At 41.5% G+C, this 22,039-nt stretch overlaps 1 protein-coding gene across 2 annotated transcripts in view; it reads right to left on the bottom strand.

Annotated features, from left to right (window-relative positions):
• UBE2E3 (ubiquitin conjugating enzyme E2 E3) overlaps window positions 1-21,655 on the bottom strand; it is a 53,754-nt gene extending 32,099 nt beyond the window's left edge. Inside the window, exons 1-3 of one of the 2 annotated variants that reach the window (XM_038142538.1) lie at window positions 21,489-21,655; window positions 20,020-20,222; window positions 17,822-17,872 (exon numbers count right to left, since the gene is read on the bottom strand). In XM_038142538.1, coding sequence (XP_037998466.1) covers window positions 17,822-17,872; window positions 20,020-20,213 — 245 coding nt within the window. In that variant the 5' untranslated portion in view covers window positions 20,214-20,222; window positions 21,489-21,655. Of the gene's footprint in view, window positions 1-17,821; window positions 17,873-20,019; window positions 20,223-21,044; window positions 21,421-21,488 lie in introns of those variants that run through there. The other variant, XM_038142539.1, reaches the window with a different exon arrangement.
• Window positions 21,656-22,039: the final 384 nt, after the last annotated feature.

Here is a 22,039-nt window from a genome sequence, read left to right as displayed (position 1 = left end):
CTCAGGGATATTTGAAGACCTCAAATAGTAGAGAAACTTCCCCAAAGTCACCATTAGTTTGCAATGACCACATCTAACACATGAGTGTTTTCCCATGAAAAGGTATCTATTCACTGAGTGTTGGAACTTCTCTTCAGAAACAAAAACAACTTAATAAATCAAGTAAAAATCTACACCTCTGTGTCAATGGCACACAGGCACATCTGCCTTATCGAACCAGGCAGCATGAAGAGAGGAAGGGTTTCTGCAGGCTGCCTTTCAGCACCCACTTCATCTGTATACTACAAAACTTAGTTGATGATGTCTTTGGACTCACTAGAAAGTAAAGTGCTTTGGGATATGTAAAAAACTCACATGCAAAACATGCTAAACACAGCACTTACACAAAAGCTTAATGGAACAATGAGGAGTTTTGTCAAGCAGAAACTCAAGCAGAGTGGCCTTTTTTTGACACTGGATAGACTGGTCACATTGTAGAGTACTGGAACTATGCAGATCTTGCTACAAAAAAAATTATATTAGTGACTGTTTTGATCCATTTCCTGAGGAGACATGCAGTGACAGCACAGCAGAACTGCCACAACCATTCTTACTCCAGCTGCCCCATATATGTACAACTCTCTCCTAAAAACCTTTGAATGCTCACTTTGTAACAGGTCAGCTTCTCAAAAAGATACGTTAAAAGGGAGTTATTAACTACAATTTTTCTAGCAGATAAACCAGAAAAAAACATACATGCACATGCTTGAGTACATTATCCTCACACAATATTGGATTTTTCACAAGGTTTAAGAGCACTCTTAATAATTTTATTTCCTTCAAAAAAAAGCCCATTTTAAATCAAGACTCTTACAGTACGCTAGATGGCTTTAGCTAGATGGGATCCTTTCCCCTCCAATTAAGAAGAAAAAAAATCCTGTAGATCTAATCCTGCCTACAGGATAACTTATTCTTTCTCCTTTTTTTAAGGTTAATTCTTACTACTTAATTATAAACCTATTGTTTTGTACAAAAATGGGATCTTTCTTAAGTGCTCTTCTGTTCTGTCTTCCTCTGAACTGCAAAGCTGTTTACCAAGACTTTTATCACGTTTTTCTTGTTAAACAGTTATTCTTCCTATTAAACAAGCAATAGAACAAATCCTGATTTCCTCTTAAAGCAGTGGAAAAGCAAAGTTTCTGCCAAAAAATCTACACAGCCAAGATTGCTAGCTAATGTACCTTCACTGCTCTCAAGGCTAAAGCATTTTGCACCACAAAGGAATCCATCCAGGAGCTGAAACTCTCAAGATAACAGCTCTTCAGGCAAAAAATGAGCGAGATACAAATATCTGCACAAAGAGAGGTAGCTAAAACTGGACTCATACTTAGCCCAAGGATTCCCTGCACACCTAAGTGCTGTGGAGTGCTTAGCCCTCCAATATCCTGGTTTCACACTGAGCAGCTCCATCCCCCAGGTGGGGTAGCAGAACAGAGAGTATTTCCCGATGGAAAGCAGGTGGCTGCCAAACCAAATATACTGTGTGCAAACAGCACCTGCACCATTCTCCGCCTCTGTGAGACACCATTCACGGAAACCCCAACATCACCTTCACCCAAAGTATCCATTTGGGCAGAAATATGGCTCACAGGCTTTGCTATTCCTTTTGAGATCTCAGCTCAATTTCTGCATGCTTGCTCTTTTCTAAAGGCAGAACAAAGAGAATATTTAGCTTTAAAAACATCTTGGAAACTACAAATGAAAAATTGCATGACAAGTGTACAGCTTTAATTACATCTCTCAAGGGGATGAGAGAGCATTTCTGTATCCCCGTCTTGTCTTCTCTCTGCCCTGGAAATTCGTAAGATGATCCGAGGTACAAGTGTTCATATTTGTAGGGGGAAAAATGACCTATATTACATTCCTAGCAGATCATGTAAATAACAGGATGTAAAGTCTCACAGAATTAGTTTACATTTGAAACATTTTCAAAATATTGTTTTAGCTGGGTATAATAGACCACCATAAGATGTGACACACAGCAAACACAGGGCTGCAATTAAACAGCTGGCAAACAGCCAGAAAGAGATAAAGGCCCAGGCTGTCGCTTGCTAGACAATATATATGGCTATTTTGGCAGCCAAAATGAATGTGATAATTGAGCCATGACACATTAAAAAGGCACACAATTTCGAAGGAAAGAGTTCCTGAGCACTAAACAGGGAGCATCTATAGGGTGCTTAGAGCCAAGAACAGTTTATGAGTAATAACAAGAGCGGACTGATGACAATTCAGCGGTGCCAAGCCAACCTTGTCTCGTGCACTGCACCACTGTATGCACTGATTTACCACAGACACAGAAATACAGCAGTCAAGCCCACAATGGCCTTCAGAAACAAAGGGAATCTGAAGAGTGTGGGCACGAACTTGAAGTGTTCCTCTGAATGTTTTTTATACTAATAAGGATTTTGTACAGTAGCAGTTCTATTTCCAGAAGTCACAGTGACTTGATTTGACTCCAACATCCAGAAAAGGCCCAATTGATATAAGTTCACTTTTAAAATAAAAATACGCCATAACACATAAAGAGTAAGTAAGTTTCAAAATCATAGTTTTGCTATAAGGAAAAATGACTGTTTTGTTTAAGACATGAAGACCCTTAACGCTGACAACAATAGCTGTTTGGAAGACAAAGTCCAGGAGCTTTTCTAGTGTTTCACCACAGGTTTTATTAAATAACCTAAAGACACAGCAAACAAACAAATGTAGCAAACGAAGACACAGTTTTAAGTTAACACCCAACAGCTGTATAAAGCTTCCTACAAATGTACTCCACTCCATCAAATTAACATGCTGACATCAACTGCATTTCCTTCTTGTAAAGGACTTGAAAACCTATACACAGTCAGCCCCCAGCCCATTCATTCACTAACCTCCCACAAAGTGTAGGTTCTTCAAGATCTAAAATTATGCTCATATAAAAGAAGGCTAAATTTAGACTCTGTTACAAGAAAATCCCTATGAAGAGTTTACTTCCAGATCTTTGTCTAAACTTAACCACATTAGAGGTGTATTCAAATAAGGAAATTGCATGTGTAGCTTCCCCAATCAAAAGGTGCAGTGCATCAAGAGAGCTTACAAAAAGTGTAAGAACCCACTTGTAGATCCATTCACACCAGTCATATCTAGAAGACAACTGCACAGCTCTCCATAGCATCAATACCAGTGAACCACAACTGACCTGAGGGATACTGGCAAAACCTTTGTAAATGATCCCCTGTACTAAGCATCAAAGAAACCCAGGAAAATCTCTTGAGACATTAAAAAACCCAGGATCTCTTCAAGGAAAATAATTTCTTTTCTCAAAGTACTCTAAACCATTCAGATTTCCTCAGAAAAAAACTGCCTAGCTACCTCAAATAACCAACACAGTCTTCCAAATCCAACAATCAGAGCAAACTGGCATTGCCGTACTGGGCCAAAATAAAGAATCAGAATCAATACTTGACTTTATACTAAACCAGTACAACTACAATAATTACATAATCTACTTTTACACAATTATCTTTAATGGCTGTGATAGTAACTTCATTAAGTGTGAGTAAAGGAAATGGAAAGGCTTAAAGATGAGGTCAGAACATGCACTTTTGGCTGCTTCCTCAGGAGATGCATCAAATATGTAATTCGTGTCTAAGGAAGAGCAGACTCTTGAGGGTAGCTGCAGTGCCCAAAAGAAAAATGAAATAATAACACGCATTTTTCTGACCCACAAATTAGAAGGAGTATAAGGGGACAATTGCAGGAATAATTTAGTTGACCCTCATCTGAAAATTTCATACTATTGCATACAAAAATGGCACATTCTAATAGTGAAATATATTAAAGAAGTACAGTCTTAATTTTTTTTTTGTCCCCAATACTGCAGCAGACACACAGGCATGTAATCCCACAGGCTCTGTCAAGTGATGTTTAGTAGCAGCTGAAACAAGGCCAATTCACATTCACACACACAGTTTCCTGGAAAAGGTGAGAAAGGTGGGCTTCCTCTGACTCAGGGCCACAAAGCAGAAAGGCAGTAATTAAAAATGTAGACACAAAAGAGGAATGAAGAGAAATAAGTCCCAGTTGTTTAACATACTTCACATACTTGTCCCTTGCCCAACTATCCTATGAAATCTCAGTTATAAAAAGGGGTTTTTCATAGATCTTGTATCCAGCCTGATTGTGAACAGTTAGTTATGCAAAGAGTTTCATGGAATTAAACTGCAATCAAAAATTAAATTTTCTTATAAGTTAGGAGAAAATAGGAGGGAAGATTGGTTTAGGACAAGAAACAAACACACATTGAAGTAGCTTTGCAGTATGAGAACCTTCAAGGACTGTGAATCAAGGACTGACAAAACTGTGTCAGGCAGAAAAGACTGAGTAACTCAGAAGAAGAGGAATACTACAAGTAGGCTGTTTATTTACACCTACCATGGAATCTGAGAGTGTTTCTCGTTATGGCTATGTTAACTCAAATCAACCTTTGGCCCCTAGTAATGAGCTGTAATTGCAAAAGAAAATTTGGAAATACAAGGAATTACAGGAAAACTTTTTAATCTTCTGCTGCAGAGAATAGTAGCTGTAAAAAGGTGTGTCCCAGTATAATGCAAAGCACTAATCCTCCCCATAAAGCAGAATACCCTGGAGTAGATAATAACATTCTCTATGAAGTAAATCCTCTATTTATTTATACTCTGGCACAGTTTCTAAGTGTTTACATTTATTCAGTAAGCCAAAAAATTACTCAGACTTATTTTTTCTTTATATTTAACATATAGAACGGCAAAGCTCTGAGCACCTGGACCATAATTAAATCTATAATTCATACAGCAGCATGAAGACTAATACCTAAATTGCCAGAAGAATTAGTAATATCAGGAACAACTTACTGCAGGTTCCAAAAATGAGAATAGAAAGGTTTTATAGTAAAGCATCTGTCTTTCAAACTTCCCCCAGGAAAACGTTTTCCCTCGAATTTCTATTCCAGTGGTGATCCAGACTCCACCAATAAAACTTTAGAGGCTAGAAAAAAACTCAGAGAAACTACTGACAGACTGAGAGGCACAGTGCCTCTAGCACAGGCACTGCAGCCACGCTACAAGAGGAACACAGCTGCACCACCAGCACACTGGGCCCAGCACTGCTCCTGGGCGGGAGAAAGAGGTGCCCTGGCTCAGTCTGGTCCTGGAGCAGAGCTGGGGTGCCCCAGGAACACGCTCACTTCTAACAGAGGTTTCAGCTTCTTAGGAACACATGCAGCTGGTGCAATTTCATACTGCAGTTTATCCACCCACCTAAGACAGAACAGCGCAACGGGGTGTTCCTGTGTCCTGCTCTGCATCCAAACTGGATAAAAGCCAGGCTCTGGCTTGCACCTAGCTAAGAGACTGTAGTTACACACTCCAGCAGTGCCAGGATGACTCATGGTGCTTTGCACTCTGCCAGATGACTTTGAAGGGAACAGAGTTGCATATGGAAAGCACAAGCAGATGCAGTACAGCATCTCTCAGACACTCGTCAAGCACTCATTGCTTATGGCATCTACTGCAAAGCTCACCAGAACTGACCCCTTGGTCTGTGATCAGCAACCAACTTCAGAAAAAGATTAACAGAATTACTTTCAGAAATAACATTCAGTGCACTGCATCCACTGCTCACTGCACAATTTAGTGTTGCCTTTTTTTTTTTTATTCAGGCTTCAAAAGCCAATGGCTCTTTCAAAATTAACAAACATGGAACTCTTCTGGGCATAAATGGATTTGGACTAAGACCTTGTACAATACAGTCTCTCATAATTACCTGTTCATCACACACTTTCAAGAAGCAGAAAACCCAAATGATGTTTCTATTGGTGCATTTTTTCCAAACAGCACTCTTATCTTCCCACTTCCTGAAACCAGCTGCTATCACACTGGTGGGCACGTGTCATTTTTACTGGAAAGCTGCCCAGCCTGGATGGATGATTTTAGCATGGAGGAATCCAGCTTATCTCAGGTGTGGGGAGAGGTGTGTTCACAGTCATTCCTATCTCCTTACTTGCATGTTTGAAAACAAAAAGAGAGTTCAAGCACAGCTGAGTCTGACAATCCAGACAACAGATTTTATTTATATTTATTTTTCCAAGGTCAGAATCTGGGAGTTAAGAAAAATTAAGCACATCAACTTGCATTTGTCAGAAAAAAACCCCAGAAATATCAGAATCTCTCTTACAGTCCTCCCTGAATGAAAAGTAGGCAGTAGCCATCTATAGCAAAAATATCAAGCACAGCCTGCAGAGAGATTCAGAGACAATGCAAACAGCATAAACAGCATCCAGAAGGATGAAAAACCATTTCTCAGAGTAGTACAGCTCACATCAGTCTCCATTTTCTCCATCTCCAACTCCACCCTCTCTAATTTCTAGTAAGGCACACTGGTCATTGAACAGGAATTTTGCCAGAATGCCCTTTACATCTGGGAGAACCACACGGTGCTCAGCCTATAATAGCTGTTTTAGTATCGAGAGCCTTGTAACTGATAAGAAATTACTTTGATTCTTCTATTCCTAAAACGAAAAACCCCAAGCAGGTTTAACAGAAAACAGACTTCAAATAATGCTAGTCTGCAGTATTACCATGAAAATAAACCAAATAAAACACTTGAAAGTAAAATGCTTTCACTGCATTTGTTTTCAGAGTACCTTGAAAGTAACTGACTTCTCCACATATGGATCTATTTAAGGTTTGCTACTGTGTATTATCAAACAAATCACTGCTTTGTTTTGATGATGTCCCTTTCACTTCAGAAACTTGTTTCTTTTTTGAAAAAAACAAGCTGTAGTGTGTTTGCTCTGATATAACTAAGTATACCACCCGAATTCTGGCTTATTAAAAAAAACAGGAAGAGGCAAATCATACTCAAAATACACAGCAGCCAGGTTGCTACTGCAACTCTTCATACTACTCCAGCTATCCAAGACTTTGTGGAAGAAGGGGAAGGTGGAGCTAGGCACTACCTGGCTGTATAAAACTTGTATGGGTATGGTACAAATTTTCTACTCCAGACAAGAAACACTTTTTCAGCCACAGACTGCTTCAAATAGTTTATCAAGTGAAGACCACCCTCTCAGATTAATGTTTAATCATGCTTGTAGAATTTTAGGTTCTACAGTATTTCTACCTTTTGCATAAGAATATATATCACTTGAGTAATACTTAATGTTCAGTAGGCTGTGCTGTGTAACTTAGATTACTTAGATTTGCTTCCATGTGAATATAGAGTATTCAGTGCAAGTTGATTTTAGTCTCTTAAGACCTCTCTTTGCATTAGCTTCATAGAAATCAAACCAAAACTCATTTTTTTCCTTCTAAATCCAAAGCTCTGAACAGAAAATCAGGTATTTGCATAAGGATGTCGGTTCTTTGGGCCCTCAGGGTGTCTGCAGAGGGAGATGTTGCTAAATCTGTAGTGTCCAACTACAGCATTTGCCATTGATATTAATGAAGTAGATACAGATATGCCCTAGGTATCTGTAAACAAGTTAGGACAGGTACTGATGCACAATGACAACGCAGAGCTCTGTGTCAGCTAACCAACCCTGAACCACTCCACTCGTCCCTCGGATCCTCCAGCCTGGATGAAGTCTTTGATGTTAGGATACCAGGGAGAAGGACAAACACCAGCTAAAATATTAGCAAGCCCCAGGCAGCAGGGACACAGTAGACAGGTCCTCAGTCAGAAAAGGTTTATTTGGGGAGGAACCTGCCCAGTCTGCCACAACAGGAGCCTTCACAGCAAGAACCACCATCAGCTGAACATCTTTCCTATTGCATAACTACTGATCTATTGAAACACTTTCCACACCGTCTAAAATCCACTCCGCTCAAAGCATTTATGGCATAAACATTTTACTGAAATTGCAAACAAAACCAGCTTTCTGCTGCTAACCTTCCCTTACCTTACAGAAAGGACAGCACCCATGTTCCATTTGTCCAATGAAATCTGACCAGCTGATGCTCTACTGACTCACTCTATCATGTTTTGGTGACTTCCATGTCTAGTCTTCAGAGTGAAGTGATAACCTCAGTTCAAACCTAGATCACCTCACTGCAGCTTCAAGCTCAACAAATTGAGCCAGCATTGATTGAGAACCCTTGGCTTTCTGCAACACCTGTACTGCTAAGTCAGTCACAGGGTGGCCTGAGTGCTGGGCACAGCTACCTTTGCTCAAGCTATGTTAAACAAGCTCCCAAAAGGCAGGCTGGCTTTGCACTGAATGAGAGCCTTAATTTGTTTACTGATTTCCAGCCCTGCCACTGAAGCTACATGAAGGGTTTCTGGCAAGGGAGGAACTCACCTCCAGGACAATTCGTTGTGAATCCCTGAGGCTGGCCTTTAGCTTTGCTGTCTGTTCTCTGACTTGGCTGGCTACCTTCCCAGTTCCTGCACCCTTCTGCATGCCTCAGAGAGGAACTGCTCAAGTTTATAGCAGCATTAACTCATCAGCTGGAAACCTGCCAGGCTGCTTACATTTTCACTACAATCGTCTGAGCTCTGATTCCAGAGGGTGCCTCAAGACAGGATCCACGGGCACAGACAGCACTCACAACAGCTTTCTGATGTGCTTGATCCATTTGGGGTGTTGGGCAAGATGCATTAGTGCTTGCATAGCTACTGCAAACTGCCTCTGTGTAAGGACAAAAATGCCCCTTGCTTTTGTTTAGCTCAGTCTTAGAGATACACATGGGCCTGTGGAACAAACACCGAGCACCCAAGCACAGAGTGTATGAAGCATCAAAATTCAAGATCTACTGCAGATCTACTGTGCTATTTGCTTCTCACAAAGGTGACACACTTCTGGAGAACTGAGGACATGTGCCTAGTTTATTTCTAGTTAGCAGAAGGTGACAAAGCCAAAACGGGGGGGGGGGGGGGGGGGGGGGGGAGGGACAGAGGGGAAAAATAAAAAAATAAATCAGCAAAAAAATCACAGGACATTTGATTTTTTTGACTGGCAACAGCACAAAATCTGTGTGCTTCCAGTGACTTTTTAAATAACTGTTGCTGCTGCTTGGAATCATAGCACCTGTATATCTTCCGTGATGATTATACTACAAAACCCTGACTAAATTACAGTTTTTAAATAAAGTGAAAATCACTTCCCCACAAGCTTTCCTTTAGCATTATAATTTAAATCCAGTATTAATGCTAGTTTGGACAAGCTGGTCTTTAAGAGGTCACTTAGTCTATTTCCTGCTTGAAGTAGAAACAACTATATCAAAACTGCTCCTGTCAGTCCTTTGTTTCTTAAAACCTCTGGCAATGCAGACCCACCACCTTTTGCAAACTGTCTTTGTGTCGAGGTACTCCTACATTGATGTTAGGTCTTCATTATGGCAATTGAAGTTGCTTTTCATAACTACCAACCCTGGACTAGCAACAATTGCCTTATTTCCTTTGCAGCATCTTTCTTCTATATCTGAAGATCTTTTCCTTTCTTTCCTTCTTCCTTCAAAGCACATGATACTCAAAGAGGCTATACCTATTGTGAAGAACTTCTCCTCATCCAGTCTTTTTTTCCCCACAGATTTGTGCAGCTGATTATGCCTAGTAAAGCGCTGTACCTTGTAGTTCTCATTATTAAATTACACAACACTTTTAAGGTCACTTCCTACATTTGCCCCCACCACTTAGCATTCTAGTCCTGTCCTCCAATGTGCTAGAACCCTTTCATCCCCACTGTTAACTCCAAAGGCAGTATTTATATGCGCTAGGCCAGTATCCTCATCAATAAGGAAAACATCAGTTACTAGGGACTGTCAGATGGTCCTCTACAGATTCTTCCAACACGAAGTGACTCACTGCTAACTTTGTAGTTTCATCAAAAAAAATCACTTTGCTGTTTCATCAAAAAAAAAATCTTACCCCTCCTTTGTTTCTGAAAGTGATGCTTACAATGGTAGTTTAATCATTGTCAACTAAACTTGTATCTGAGCTCCTAAAAGGTCTGGTCAGTCTGTTTTACGGTAAGTGCTATAAAATTAAAAACTGCTCCAGCCACAGTTCTGAAGTAGGTAACAGTATAGTGCACTCTCTGCAGAGGGAAAATTAATCCAAATTAATGCAAGCAGGCTAGGACTCATTTATCTCCAGCAGTTACTGGCTCAAAGTAAGGCATCAATGTAAAGGAACAGCACAGCTCCTGGATAGCTTAAAGGTACACATGCTCCTGTCTGAGATGGCAGCTGGATATTCCTGCTCCTGCCTACCCAGCCCTGAACTCAGAAAATATGCTCAGAAAATATGATCTGTGTATTACTTGTCTCAAAATGTTCCACATCTATGCAGACCCGAGTTACACCAGCTCCAGGAAACCCCCATACATCAGTTTCACAGGAATTAGGTAATTTTACGTAAAGGGTTTGATGCTGTTTAGCTGATTCTCTTGTACTTGCACTTTTTAAAATTGAATTTGAAGTAGGTCTCACAAGTCTATAATAGTAAAGAAACTGATACACAGAAACAAGTCAGTGTGAGGGGGAAGCATTCAGTGCTAGGACCTTACCATACTATTGATCACAAACTAAGTATGACAGGCTGGCAGGGGTGAGCAATGCCCAGTTTGAGTGTAAAAACAAAGAACTATACATACACATGGCATATTTTAGTCAGTTCTATCACAGAGCCTGAAGGGCCTTTGTACAGTTATACAAATCCAAAAAGCAGTTTTGTCCTTAACTCTAAGACCCGTTACTTGGCATTTTCACAAATTTTTGCACTAATACCTAAAGAATTGTTTAAAAAACTGGTCAGACTTTTCTACTGTTTCCAGATAAAACTTAAGACATAATGAGCATCAGTTCTTTAACGCCAGTAGCTGAATGAAAAAGTGTTTGAACCATTTCTGCAACTTTAAATTAGGTAGACAAATATAAATTTTATTTTCCTCTCATTTTGACAGTAGTGCTATTAAAACTAGTGAAGTATCTATATAATCTTTGGACTAACACACAGATTTCAGAGCAGGTAGGACAGTACTGTGGACAGTGCTCACACAAGTGTCAAACCTGCAAATCTGCAGGCATGAAAACTATCTCCCATGAGTAGATATGCTGATTTGTGTTGCATAACCCTCTCTTAATTATGCCACTGAGAATACTTGCATGAGAAATTCACTGTGTGGGGGCTGATAAAAAACCTTGGTTTATAGCTTGCAGGAGGTCAATACTGGCAGAGGGGAAAAAAAACCCCATGACTTGAGGCATTTTGAGTTAGTGGATTTGTCATTTAGTCTCAACTGAAAAGAAAGTAATTTAAATATTCTCACAATTCAAAACATTCAGGAGTTACACAATCTTTCACTAGTGCATTTTTAAAATGAAAGTATATTAAATAACAGTGCAGTCTGGCTCTACTTAACACCTAAATATTTTACTGAAATGCCTTTCTAAATTTGCATCATCCCTCTTCCTTAAGCAGCTTCACTCACTACCAGCAAATAAGGTAAAAGCCACTCTGTAACATAAAGGTTGCTTCTACAACTGGACAGAAATATAAAAACACCAGACTTCTGATTGCTGTGCTAAATTACACCACTCCTACTCTGACCTGGACTATAGTCTTCTGGCTAGAAAAAAGGAAGGAAGAAGGAGAAGGGAAGAAAAAGCTTAGGAGAAATAACTCTAGATAAATCAGATATGGGCAATGCTAACAAGTAGAATTTCAATATTCATTTGAGAATTACTTCAAATATGTTTGTAGAAGAACCATGAACCCTCTTCACTGTATTTTTAGCTGTAAATTACTGTATGGGGAAGGAAGTGTTAGAAATAATCTTGTGGGTTGTGTTCTCGAAACCGTTCTGCAAACTTCAGCTTTCTTTTCATGTAGAATGCATTTATTGCACTCAGTGGTGACAGTGCTGGGCAGGGAGAGACAATAAAAAGCATAATGTGTCACAAGTTACTTTATCAAGTAGAGTTTGGGTGATTTTTGAAAATTTTGCTCATCCAACTTCAGCATAAGCATCTGGGGACACACTCTTAAACATAACTATTTCTTATACACCTTGATCAACTGCTCTTCTATAGAGAACCATTTAGTGCTCACAACTGGGTTTTGACTGCAGAGGAGGAAACCAGAAATATTGACAATTTTTTTTTTTTCACTGGGATTCAATATTTAGTACTATGAAGACATTTGCACAACAAGAAATTAACAGAAAAAAACCACAAAACTGGGGGACTTACACCAATCTGAAAAGTCAACAGCTTGAGTGAAAGAAAAAAACATACATGTGAAGAGGGGCACACATTTGTGCTACTGTATAAAGGCCAGCTATTTGACTGCATGCAATATATTCTTTCTCCTCCTGATTTCATAAAAGCAACAGAATGCCTGGTTTTGACAAAGGGAGATGGAAACTTACTACATTTGAGAGACAAAGGAATGGATTGGCTTATTCATATCCTGGTGTGTGTGGCAAAAAGCTTTGTGTGAACAATGCCTACTCTGAGAGGAGAGAGGAAAAACCCAGCAGAGTTCATTTGAATCACCTATTTAAACCATTTAAGAAAACTTGGATGATTTTTTTCCCCTTTTTTTTCCCTCCCTGGGGAGCATTACAAAGTAATCACATGAATCTGCTTCACTTTCTGACTGAAGTAGTCACCTCTGTGGCAGAACTGGAGCAAACCACAGCTGTGCAGTAACATCTTCAACAGGCACAACTGTTTGCAGAGTAAACATTTGCCTATAACCTTACTGCAGACAGAGAATGTTAACAAAAGGAATGCTTCTACAAGCTTAGCTGCAGCACCTTCCTCACAAACACAAGGCTGCATTAGCTCAAATCCAGCACTACCTCTGCACGTGGACGAGCCTGCACCACCAGCACAAATTTTCATTGCTCCTCATTGTTTCAGACAGCTCAATTGAAAGAGCTTACATTGCTGGTCTGAGGAATACCTTCACAATATTTCTTTAAACACATATTGCAGTGTTCCCACACTGACGGAATAACAAGCACAGTCTAACAGTTACAAACATCTGGATTCATGGGTCCATAACCGAAGCAGTAATAGTGTTTGCCTGCCAGGGCTTTGCAGGCATTCTTCTTTGTGTCAAACTCCAGACCCTGGCGTTGGCAACACTCTGCAGGGTGGAATTAGCCCAAGATGTGGCAGTAATGAAAGAGACAAATGCAGTTCTCAGAGGCAGAAAAATCCTATATTAAAACAAACCCCTTACACATCTTTCTTCCAGTTGCTCTTAGTCCACATTGGAGTGTTTTTTTAAAATACATAATTTCAAAATTAGCTACTCATAAACCATCAACCTGTTTGCAAGTCTAGGAGAGGCTACAAACAGCAAAATCATCAACTGCCACCTTTTGTAGTATTGCTCAAGAAATCACATTAGTATGTATTAGCATACAAGACCTGAAAATAAATAGGAATCAATATTGTAATCCCTATTAAGGAAAATCTTTCAAACAGAGCTATAAGGTCAGGCACTCACTGGCTAGAGGATGAGACAGAGCAGGGAGCCTTTAGGGTGATCCAAGCAGCTCTCCTTTAGCACTAAGTCCCACTTCCCGGCAGCCACAAAGAAAGCAAGTTGTTTCTCTGACCAGTGCTCCAAGGCATATGTTTTGCCTGGCCTTTCCACTTTACTTTTTTTCTTTTTAACCATCTGCTTTCAAATATCTGATTTTCACTTTAGTAAAGAGAAGAGATTAAAGCCAATTTACAGCACAGGATATAAAAGACTTACATTCTCCCGCTTGCCTGGGAAAGATGCACTATTTCAACTCACCACTTTTTAAACCACATGAATTAAGCTCTGAGTGGATACACTGAATTTGGTGTTTGCATTCATTTCCTGCAAAGTTTACACTAAAGTGGATTTGTTGTAAAATGGGCTGTAAACTATAAACTAAGCTGACATGAGTGTTAATAAATAGAACTTCAAAAACTTTTCCACAAAGAAGAACAACATTTAATTTAGGAATGGAAATGAGGAAGAGCGAGCAAAGAAAACTGGGAATACACATTTTTGTTATTGTAGATCAGCAGGGCAGCCAGGAACAGCTAAAGGAAGCTGCTATAAATCACAGCACCCCTGGGAACAGCCCCACTTGTGCCAGCCCTAAAATCCAGGAAATTCAATGAGAGCTGGAGACAGCAACGCCCTGCTCCACCTGAGCTGCAGGTCTCAACAGCAGCCTCAGACAAAACCTTAACTACAGAGCAGTGACCTCTGATCTAAACAGTTTTATGCTGTGAGCTGAAAATAGTTATTCTAGATATGTCAAACTTATTTCAGAGCATCACTGCAGCCCAGATTTACCATGCACTATGTGCAAAATCTTTGCAGCATTTACCTGAGGATCTGTAACAGCGGGGTTTGGCCCACTTCCACACCTTGAAGTATGTATAAGTGCTTGGCCATGGTTTGAAACTGAGCTGCCTAGGAGCAATAGGGCCAAGATCTTTTTAGCTTTACTTTATGCTATTAAAAGCACAAAAGAAATTAAATACAGCACACTGCATCAAGTAGCACAGCTTTGAGTTAAGATGGCAAAACTACGAAAAAATGGAACCAGATACCTGTCCTCAGTTTACCAATGTGTCCTAGTGCTGTGGTGTGTGTTGGACAGTAATTGACTTGTTTCAGGCTTTTCTGTTGAACAGGAGAAAACATGAGTGGAAAGCAGCACTTAATTTTTCTCCAACATCTTTAGTGGTCTAAGACTGAACTTAATTTTACTGCTTTTGATGCTTTATCTTTCTTGAAAATCACACCAAAATCACAGGAATTTAGTACTACTGCATGTTAAGGAGTAAAGCTATCAGCATGAAGATATCAAGTTTTATAGTTGGTACCCCTGGGATGCAGCTCATATTCACTGCTCACAAACATGACAGCATGATACATGACAACATGATTTTTTTCAACAGTTCATTGTCCAATTAACAGAATCAGAAATCAATCTTTTCTGTTGAGACAGGCAAGCAAAAAACTACTGTTTAGTTAATTTATTGTGCCTGTCATTCTGCTACCCCAGTGCCTAAAATAGAAGTTAAGTGTGCAGCCCAGGCCTGCTCAGCATACCCAGGAACGGGCTTTCTTGGGGCAGATAAAGCAGATGTTACAGCAATAGATGTGACTGCAGGAAAAAAAAAAAAAAAACCTGCTGGGGAAATCTACACCTCTTTTGCATGAGAATCACAGTGCAGTCAGTCGGTGTCATTTTAAAGTAGATAAATCAGCCTCGGGTCACTCCCATGGGGTGACTCTGGGCAGTTGTGGCAGGTGAGAAGTGGCAGCAGATATCAGTGTTTAACATGACATGAGAGAGCTCAACATATTTGTACTTTAATATTTGTACTGTATCCTGTTAAAGTAACATTTAACATTTTATATGTGCCATTACTGCATCTTAAAAATTCCTAATATTTCATTACTTATGTAACTGAGTAAGCAGAAGGACTATCAGCATCCAAGAGCATTAGTTGCCAGTTGTATTCTTGTGAAGTTTGCAATATGTGGACTGCAAATGATGAGACTGTGCTCTAGAACTGGAAGAGAAACAACTGTGCATGAAAAACTGGTTTTGGGAGAACTCAGACACCAGGTTTTTATTTTTAAAGCACATGTGAATATGCCCAAATTACACAGGCTTTTGAATGTTTTGGGGTTTTTTTACAAATTCTTTTTCTTTCACAAGAAATGCAGTAAGTAGCATTCTGCTGCTTGTTGCATGATGAGCAGTGCAGAGGTCTCATTAGCCTGCTATGTTGTCTGTAGCCTAATCTGTGCTACTACACCCTAGAAGAAAGTAAAAGTGCCAACTGTTTCTGCACAACACACAGCTGCATTTACTTCTTGGTACCAGAAAGGCTCCTTCTAACAAGTCAGTTTCAATGGAACAGTAAATACTTTGGGGACTGAAACTCTTTTTAAACTGTTTATCATGAAAATCCAGATCTCCTGTTACAGAAGTTCTTTCTCTTGTAGATTTTTTTTTTTAATTTTGCAAAAGGTAAAAATGCAGTCATCGTAAGTTTTTACTGAGTAAATCCACTAAATTCCTCTTAAAAATACCTAAGGGAACAGAAGGATTGACTTCCTCAATGGCAAAAAAAAACACCCCCATTTTTTTCCTACTCTCTGTAGGAAAGAAACTTGAATAATTTTAGACACATTGGGGGGTTTTCATCATTCTCAACATCATTCCTGGGCATCTGGCTGTACCAGCTCATAAGCAAAAGGCTCTGCAATACTCTTGTGCTAATATGAGAGGAACACGCTCTGCCGGGGAGCCAAGTATCAGATAGTGCTGCAGAGTGTGAAAGCTTCTCTTTCTAAAAGCTGTAACTTGCTGTACCCGAAACTGCTACAATTATCTTTTTGGCAACTGTAAGCAAAGCGTCAGGGTTCTATTTCATTTAAATACTTTCCTCTGCCGTGCCCCTTTGATGGTTCAAATATAAAGTGCAGGACCAACACAGAGCTAGATCCCAGTAATTTATTTAAAGTTATCTAAAGCAGTTCTTTAAAACCAAACCAAACCCATCTCCTCACAAAAAAAAAAAAAAAAAAAAAAAAAAAAAAAAAAAAAAAAAAAAAAAAAAAAAAAACACAAACAAAAACAAACAATCAAAAAACCCCACAAAAAATCCCACCAAAAAACAAACCAAAACAAAAATCCAAAACAAACAAAAAACCCCTAAACAAACAGAGCCAGTGACCCTACATGCAAACACATCAGAGTGCCACAGGCAATCCACAGCACAGTCCTCAGGACAAGATGCCTTCACCACAAATTCAATAAAAAACACTGCTCTGGTTTAGCCCCTGTGCTCATGGATTAGTGAGACAGAGGAACAGCTCATATTTTATCAAATTCACAAAACACCCACCAACTACTCAAAAGCCAAACAATTCCAACACAGAATCAGAAATCATTTCCAGCAAATTTTTAAAACATGGCTCACTGTTACACGAGTTATTAAGACACCTTCCAATCAGAAATCTTATGGAGATGCCTCAAATGAAAGCAAGCTTTTATTTAAAGCTAGCTTTGCTACAAATCTGAACACTGGATGCTCACAGCTAATGAAAATTTTTATGTATCCTTTAAACAAAAGTAAACATGCAAAAGATTTAAAGAAATGAGCTAACTGTGCTACTATCTAACTTTCCTACAGATCAAGTGCTTCAATTCCAAGCCACTTTAAAATTAAATCACTCAGCCTTCCATGCTTAAAATTTCATTTTCCAAAACCAAATAGAAGTGCCTTGCAAGTTGGGAACTTCCTTAGAAATATTCTTTATCAAGAGACTACAACTTAGACCAGCAGACACATAAATTTAGAGGCAATACTTCAGTTTATCTGTTAAACAACATACTAAAGAAAGCATATAAAAATCACATACAGTTCTTTACTTCAGAATGAAAAGATCACTCTAGAAACTCAGCACTCAAAAACCCAGTACAAACTACATGCAGACATTAAGTTGAAAGCTTCAGCATATTTTGACATTCACATAATTAATGTTTCACAAAGGCAGTGACCAGCTATGAACAACAAACTGAACAGATTTCTCTGTGTACATCAATCACTAATGACTACACTTTCAACATGCAAACAAAATATCAAACTTCAGTTTGAAACGTTTGGTGTGCTTGTTCAATCCTCTGTATGCAATTTCTGCCTAACAGCCACCCGTCGGAAACACTAAGTTTGCCTTTTGTTAACCTGAGCACATTAATTTCCTACCACCGACCACAATTTAAGAAGCCATTACATACCTGCAGTTAGGAGGAGGATCAAGGGTTATTTCAGCTAGCTCCTTCTGGATTCTGTTGGTGAAATGAGAACAGACACAAAGCATTTGAGATAGTCTATAGAATAAATCAGGGAATTACACTGCCCTCTACCACCATGCAGTTAAATGCAAGATTGGCTTTGCCTTCAGTAATGCTAACATGGCTGCTTCCTCTTTGTTCTCAGAGGCATAACCCAAATCCCACAGCTGAGAAACTTTGCAGCTTTTTTCCTGCTCCACACTGCATGTAAACAGAACACTTACAGCTGAGCTGGGTAGAAATTTCCCACAACTATTCAGAAAAGTAACTATTTTTCACATCCGAGCACTTTTTACCAGGGAGATTTTCTTTTCAAGCTAATATGCAAATGAGGCGGGGGTGGGGGGTGAGCTGCACAAGCAGATTTGACAATGACTTTAAACCAGAGCTACAGGACCTATGACTGAGGCTCAAATGAACCGTGCTGGCAGCAGGCACACTCTTTTCACAATATTTTACCTAGTACTTTGCAGTGTGTTTAAAAAGTGGATTTGCAAATCTGCCAGGCTGTCTCTGTTACTGGAATAATCTCTCTGGATCAATTTTGCTTCTCTCCATACCTTCTTCTGCCTTTCCTCCTGCAACCTTATACAGTAGCTATATTTATGTGATAAAAATTGATACAATAACTTGAAATAATCCGTGCGTAACTTTATTACAAACATTCACAAGGAGTTAAGATCTGAAAAATGAGTACCGAAAACTTCCTGTCAATTTAAGTTTATTCGGGTACATAACAGGTGCAATTTCAAAATACACATGGTTAACTCCTCTCTAAAAGATCAATACTTCTCTTCACAAAAGGACCCACAAGAGCAATACTGTGAATTCCATGCAAATAGCAGGTGTTAAAAGGTGAGCTAACAGAAACTGCTCTGGATGTCCTTGCATTAATAACAATAAGTTCAGCCAGCCTACTGAACTATCTGAGATGCATGGAATTAGCCTTGCAACAATTAAATGAAATAAAGACAATATGGGAAAACTCAGTGTCAAAAACCTGTATCTTAAGCTTGTCAAATAAAGACAAGTAGCGACAAATTATAAGGGCTACATAGTAGTTGCAAAACTTTTTTCTCTTTAGCCAGTCCTATTTCAAAGGGTTTTTTTAACAAGCTCAAAAATCATCAAAGCCATGCAGCCATTCTCTGCAACAATTTTAACATATTTCAAAAAGAATTTACTAAGTCAAATACAATATTACTAAAATGTTCGTAAAAGTCAGAATTACAACAGTCACGCTGAATAAGCAAAATTTGAAGATACCACAGCTACTTTACAACTTTTCTTGCTACAGGATACTTGTAAATGTTTTCAAAGAAAAGCAACTCCAGGGAAAGGACTGTAAAGTTAAGTTTCATCTCCAAAGACAGCCAGAATTAAAGAATTTAAAGTTTGAGTATTTCATACAGCTGTTCTTTGAGAAAATTATCAGAGTGTATATCTTGAGAGCCACACTGTCAATAAAGTTATATGCAAATGAAAGTGCAACCAATATAACCAAACAAGGTTTCTGAAAATTCTCATATTTAAAGATAGAGGCTACCTGTAGAACGTCACGGTTTAAATGCACAGATCCTAAGGGAGAAAACTCACCTAAGTTTTCCCCAGGAGAATGGCAGAATGAACCCATTCCTTCAAGGTGCGTAAGGCTCTCCTGTGCATCATCATGAAAAGCTCTCATAAGACCCAGAGAAGCCGCTGGGGTTTTATGACTTCTTTAATTAGACAGCATTGCCTGTCATCAGTCTACCAACCATAATAAAATACTACAGGAGGACTCCACCCCATACCAATTAGGCATGGAAACCTAACGCAGAAAAAAAGTGCCAAAGCTCTCTCACACATTTCTCCAAATACAAAACGTAACTTTGTGCCCCCCTCGCAGTCAGCCTGTAAGTTACCAAGTTCTGTACCAACTCTTCAAAAGACATAGGACCATTCTGTGTAACTGTTACCCCAACAAGACTTGGATTAATTAAAACACTGCTTAGCAGGCTCCTGTCAACTACCAAAGTTGATAGTTCACTCCCTTCCACACAGCTTTACAAGAACGCCTCTGCCCTGACAAGTGCAGCGCGAGTACTGTGACCCCAAATACTGTGCAAAAATATTGCAGGATGTTTCACTCCCTCCTTTACCTTTTTGCACTAGTAGATAGCTTAGCAGTAGTTTTGCTGGATAGTTTGGTGTTCTTCTTCTGCTGGGTGGCAGAAGGTTTTCGTTCTTCTTGCTCTTCAGGTTCAGGTGCAGGCGGATCCCTCTGATCAGCATCTGAACTACCACTGCTGGTACTTGGACTTTCATCGTCTGACCTCTGTCTATCACTGGACATCGTGGGGAACTTTTTGGGGAAAGAAAAGAGGCAGAGTTAATACACAAGGAAGGACTCTCTCTTGTCATTCCCCAAGTTCCACTGACCTCTGCCTACCACTGGACATCATGCGGAACTTTTCTGGGGAAGAAAAGAAGGAGAGTTCATACAACAGGCAGGACTCTCTTGGCATTCCCCAAGTTCCAGAAAACTTTGAATAGGTGACAAGTCAGTTTCAGGGAGAAATTAATCAAAATATACTTCCTTGTCTCATACCCGAGGACTGGAGTTTGACCGCTACAAAGCAATATTTACACCTCTGAAAATACAGATATTTCCAATTTTTAAACCCACTCGCATTTTTTTCATACTTTAAACAATATGCCAATTGTCGACTTTGTTCTAAGGCATGAGACAGATTTAGCAGGGTACTTAGGCAATGAACATTAATAACTTATGACACATTGTAAATAACAGACCTCACTGAAAATGTTTTTTAAAAAGTCACTAATAACCTGTAAATATTTACACTGGAGCAGAGCATTTTATTGGGTCCAAACGCCAGATCCCCCCTCTTCCTCTCTCTCCGAGAAAATACACTGCCAGTAACACTTGGGTTGATTTCAGATGGAAATGTACACTTGCTCTAAGCATTTAAAGGGCTGGCACGGGGGGAACGAGGTTTGGTTTTTTATTGGTGGCAGGCTTTTTTTAGAAAGGGGAAAAGCCCCGCGACACATTTAAAGCCACTGGGGTAGCAGCAGCCCCGGTTATTTACATGGCCAGCAGCGAGAACTGCATTTGGCCACCACAGAGCTGCCGGAGGGGGAAGAAGCATAATTCAAACTGCACCTTCTGCACAGCTCTCCCCGCCGCCGCTCCCCGCGCAGCTCCGCCAGGCAGACCGACATTTTTCCGCCGATCGGGAAAGGCGGGGGGGGGAAAGGAGGGGGCTGCCCCGGCGGCCGGGGGGGGCCCGAGGAGGAGCGGCGGGAGCTGCGGCAGGGCTGGATCCAGGCGGCCGCCCGGCCGCGCTTTGTGGGGAGCGCCAGCCCGCCTCGGCTCGCCTCGGCTCGGCGGGCGGCGGCGGCGGCTCGCCCGGCCCCGCTCCGCACCGTGCGTGTGCACCAAGTGAGGCGTGAACTCGGGCCGGCCCCGCGTCCCCGGCCGCCGCCAGGCAGCGAGCGCCGAAAACAAGAACAAAGCTCCTCTACCAGCCCCCCCGCCTCCTCCCCGCCTCCCCCCACCGCGCTCGCCCAGCCGCCGCGGCGGCCGCCTCGCCCGCCGCTCCCTTACCTTCGCCGGCGTCCTGTCCCGCTGCTGGGTCGGAGGAGCGGGATGGCGGGGGGCCGGGCCGGGCCCGCGGCGCCCGAGGAGGGGACGGAGGCGGCCGGGGGGCTCTACGGCGGCGGCGGCGGCTCTGTGGCCGGGCAGTGTGGAACATTGAGAGCCGGAGCAGGGGGGGACGGGGGGAGGCGCGGTGCGGCCCCGCGGCCGGCGGGTGGCGCTGGCGGGCCCCGCTCTGCGGCGCGGGCTCCCGCGGCGGGCCGGGGGGCCGGGGCGGGGGGCGGCGGGCGCGCGCCGCGGAGCGGAGGCGGGCAGGGGAGGGGGCCCGGCCGCCCCCGGGCTCTCCCCGCCCCGTCCGGGCTCCCCCGCCCGCCCGCGGCCGCCGGCGGAGCTCCCGGCGAGCGGGGGAGGGGAGAGGGGGCGCTCGCTCCCGCCTGCCGGCCGCCGGGGTGCGCGCAGGCGCGCTCCCGCCGCGGCCGGGGGCGCGCGTGCTCCGGGCCGGGCAAGGACAAAGCGGCGGCCCGGGAACGGGGGGGTGGGGATCGCCCCTCGATGGCTGA

Source organism: Motacilla alba, chromosome 7 (assembly GCF_015832195.1).
Source record: "Motacilla alba alba isolate MOTALB_02 chromosome 7, Motacilla_alba_V1.0_pri, whole genome shotgun sequence".
NCBI classification, from domain to species: Eukaryota; Metazoa; Chordata; class Aves; order Passeriformes; family Motacillidae; genus Motacilla; species Motacilla alba.
This window is presented reverse-complemented; position numbering and strand designations above follow the sequence as displayed.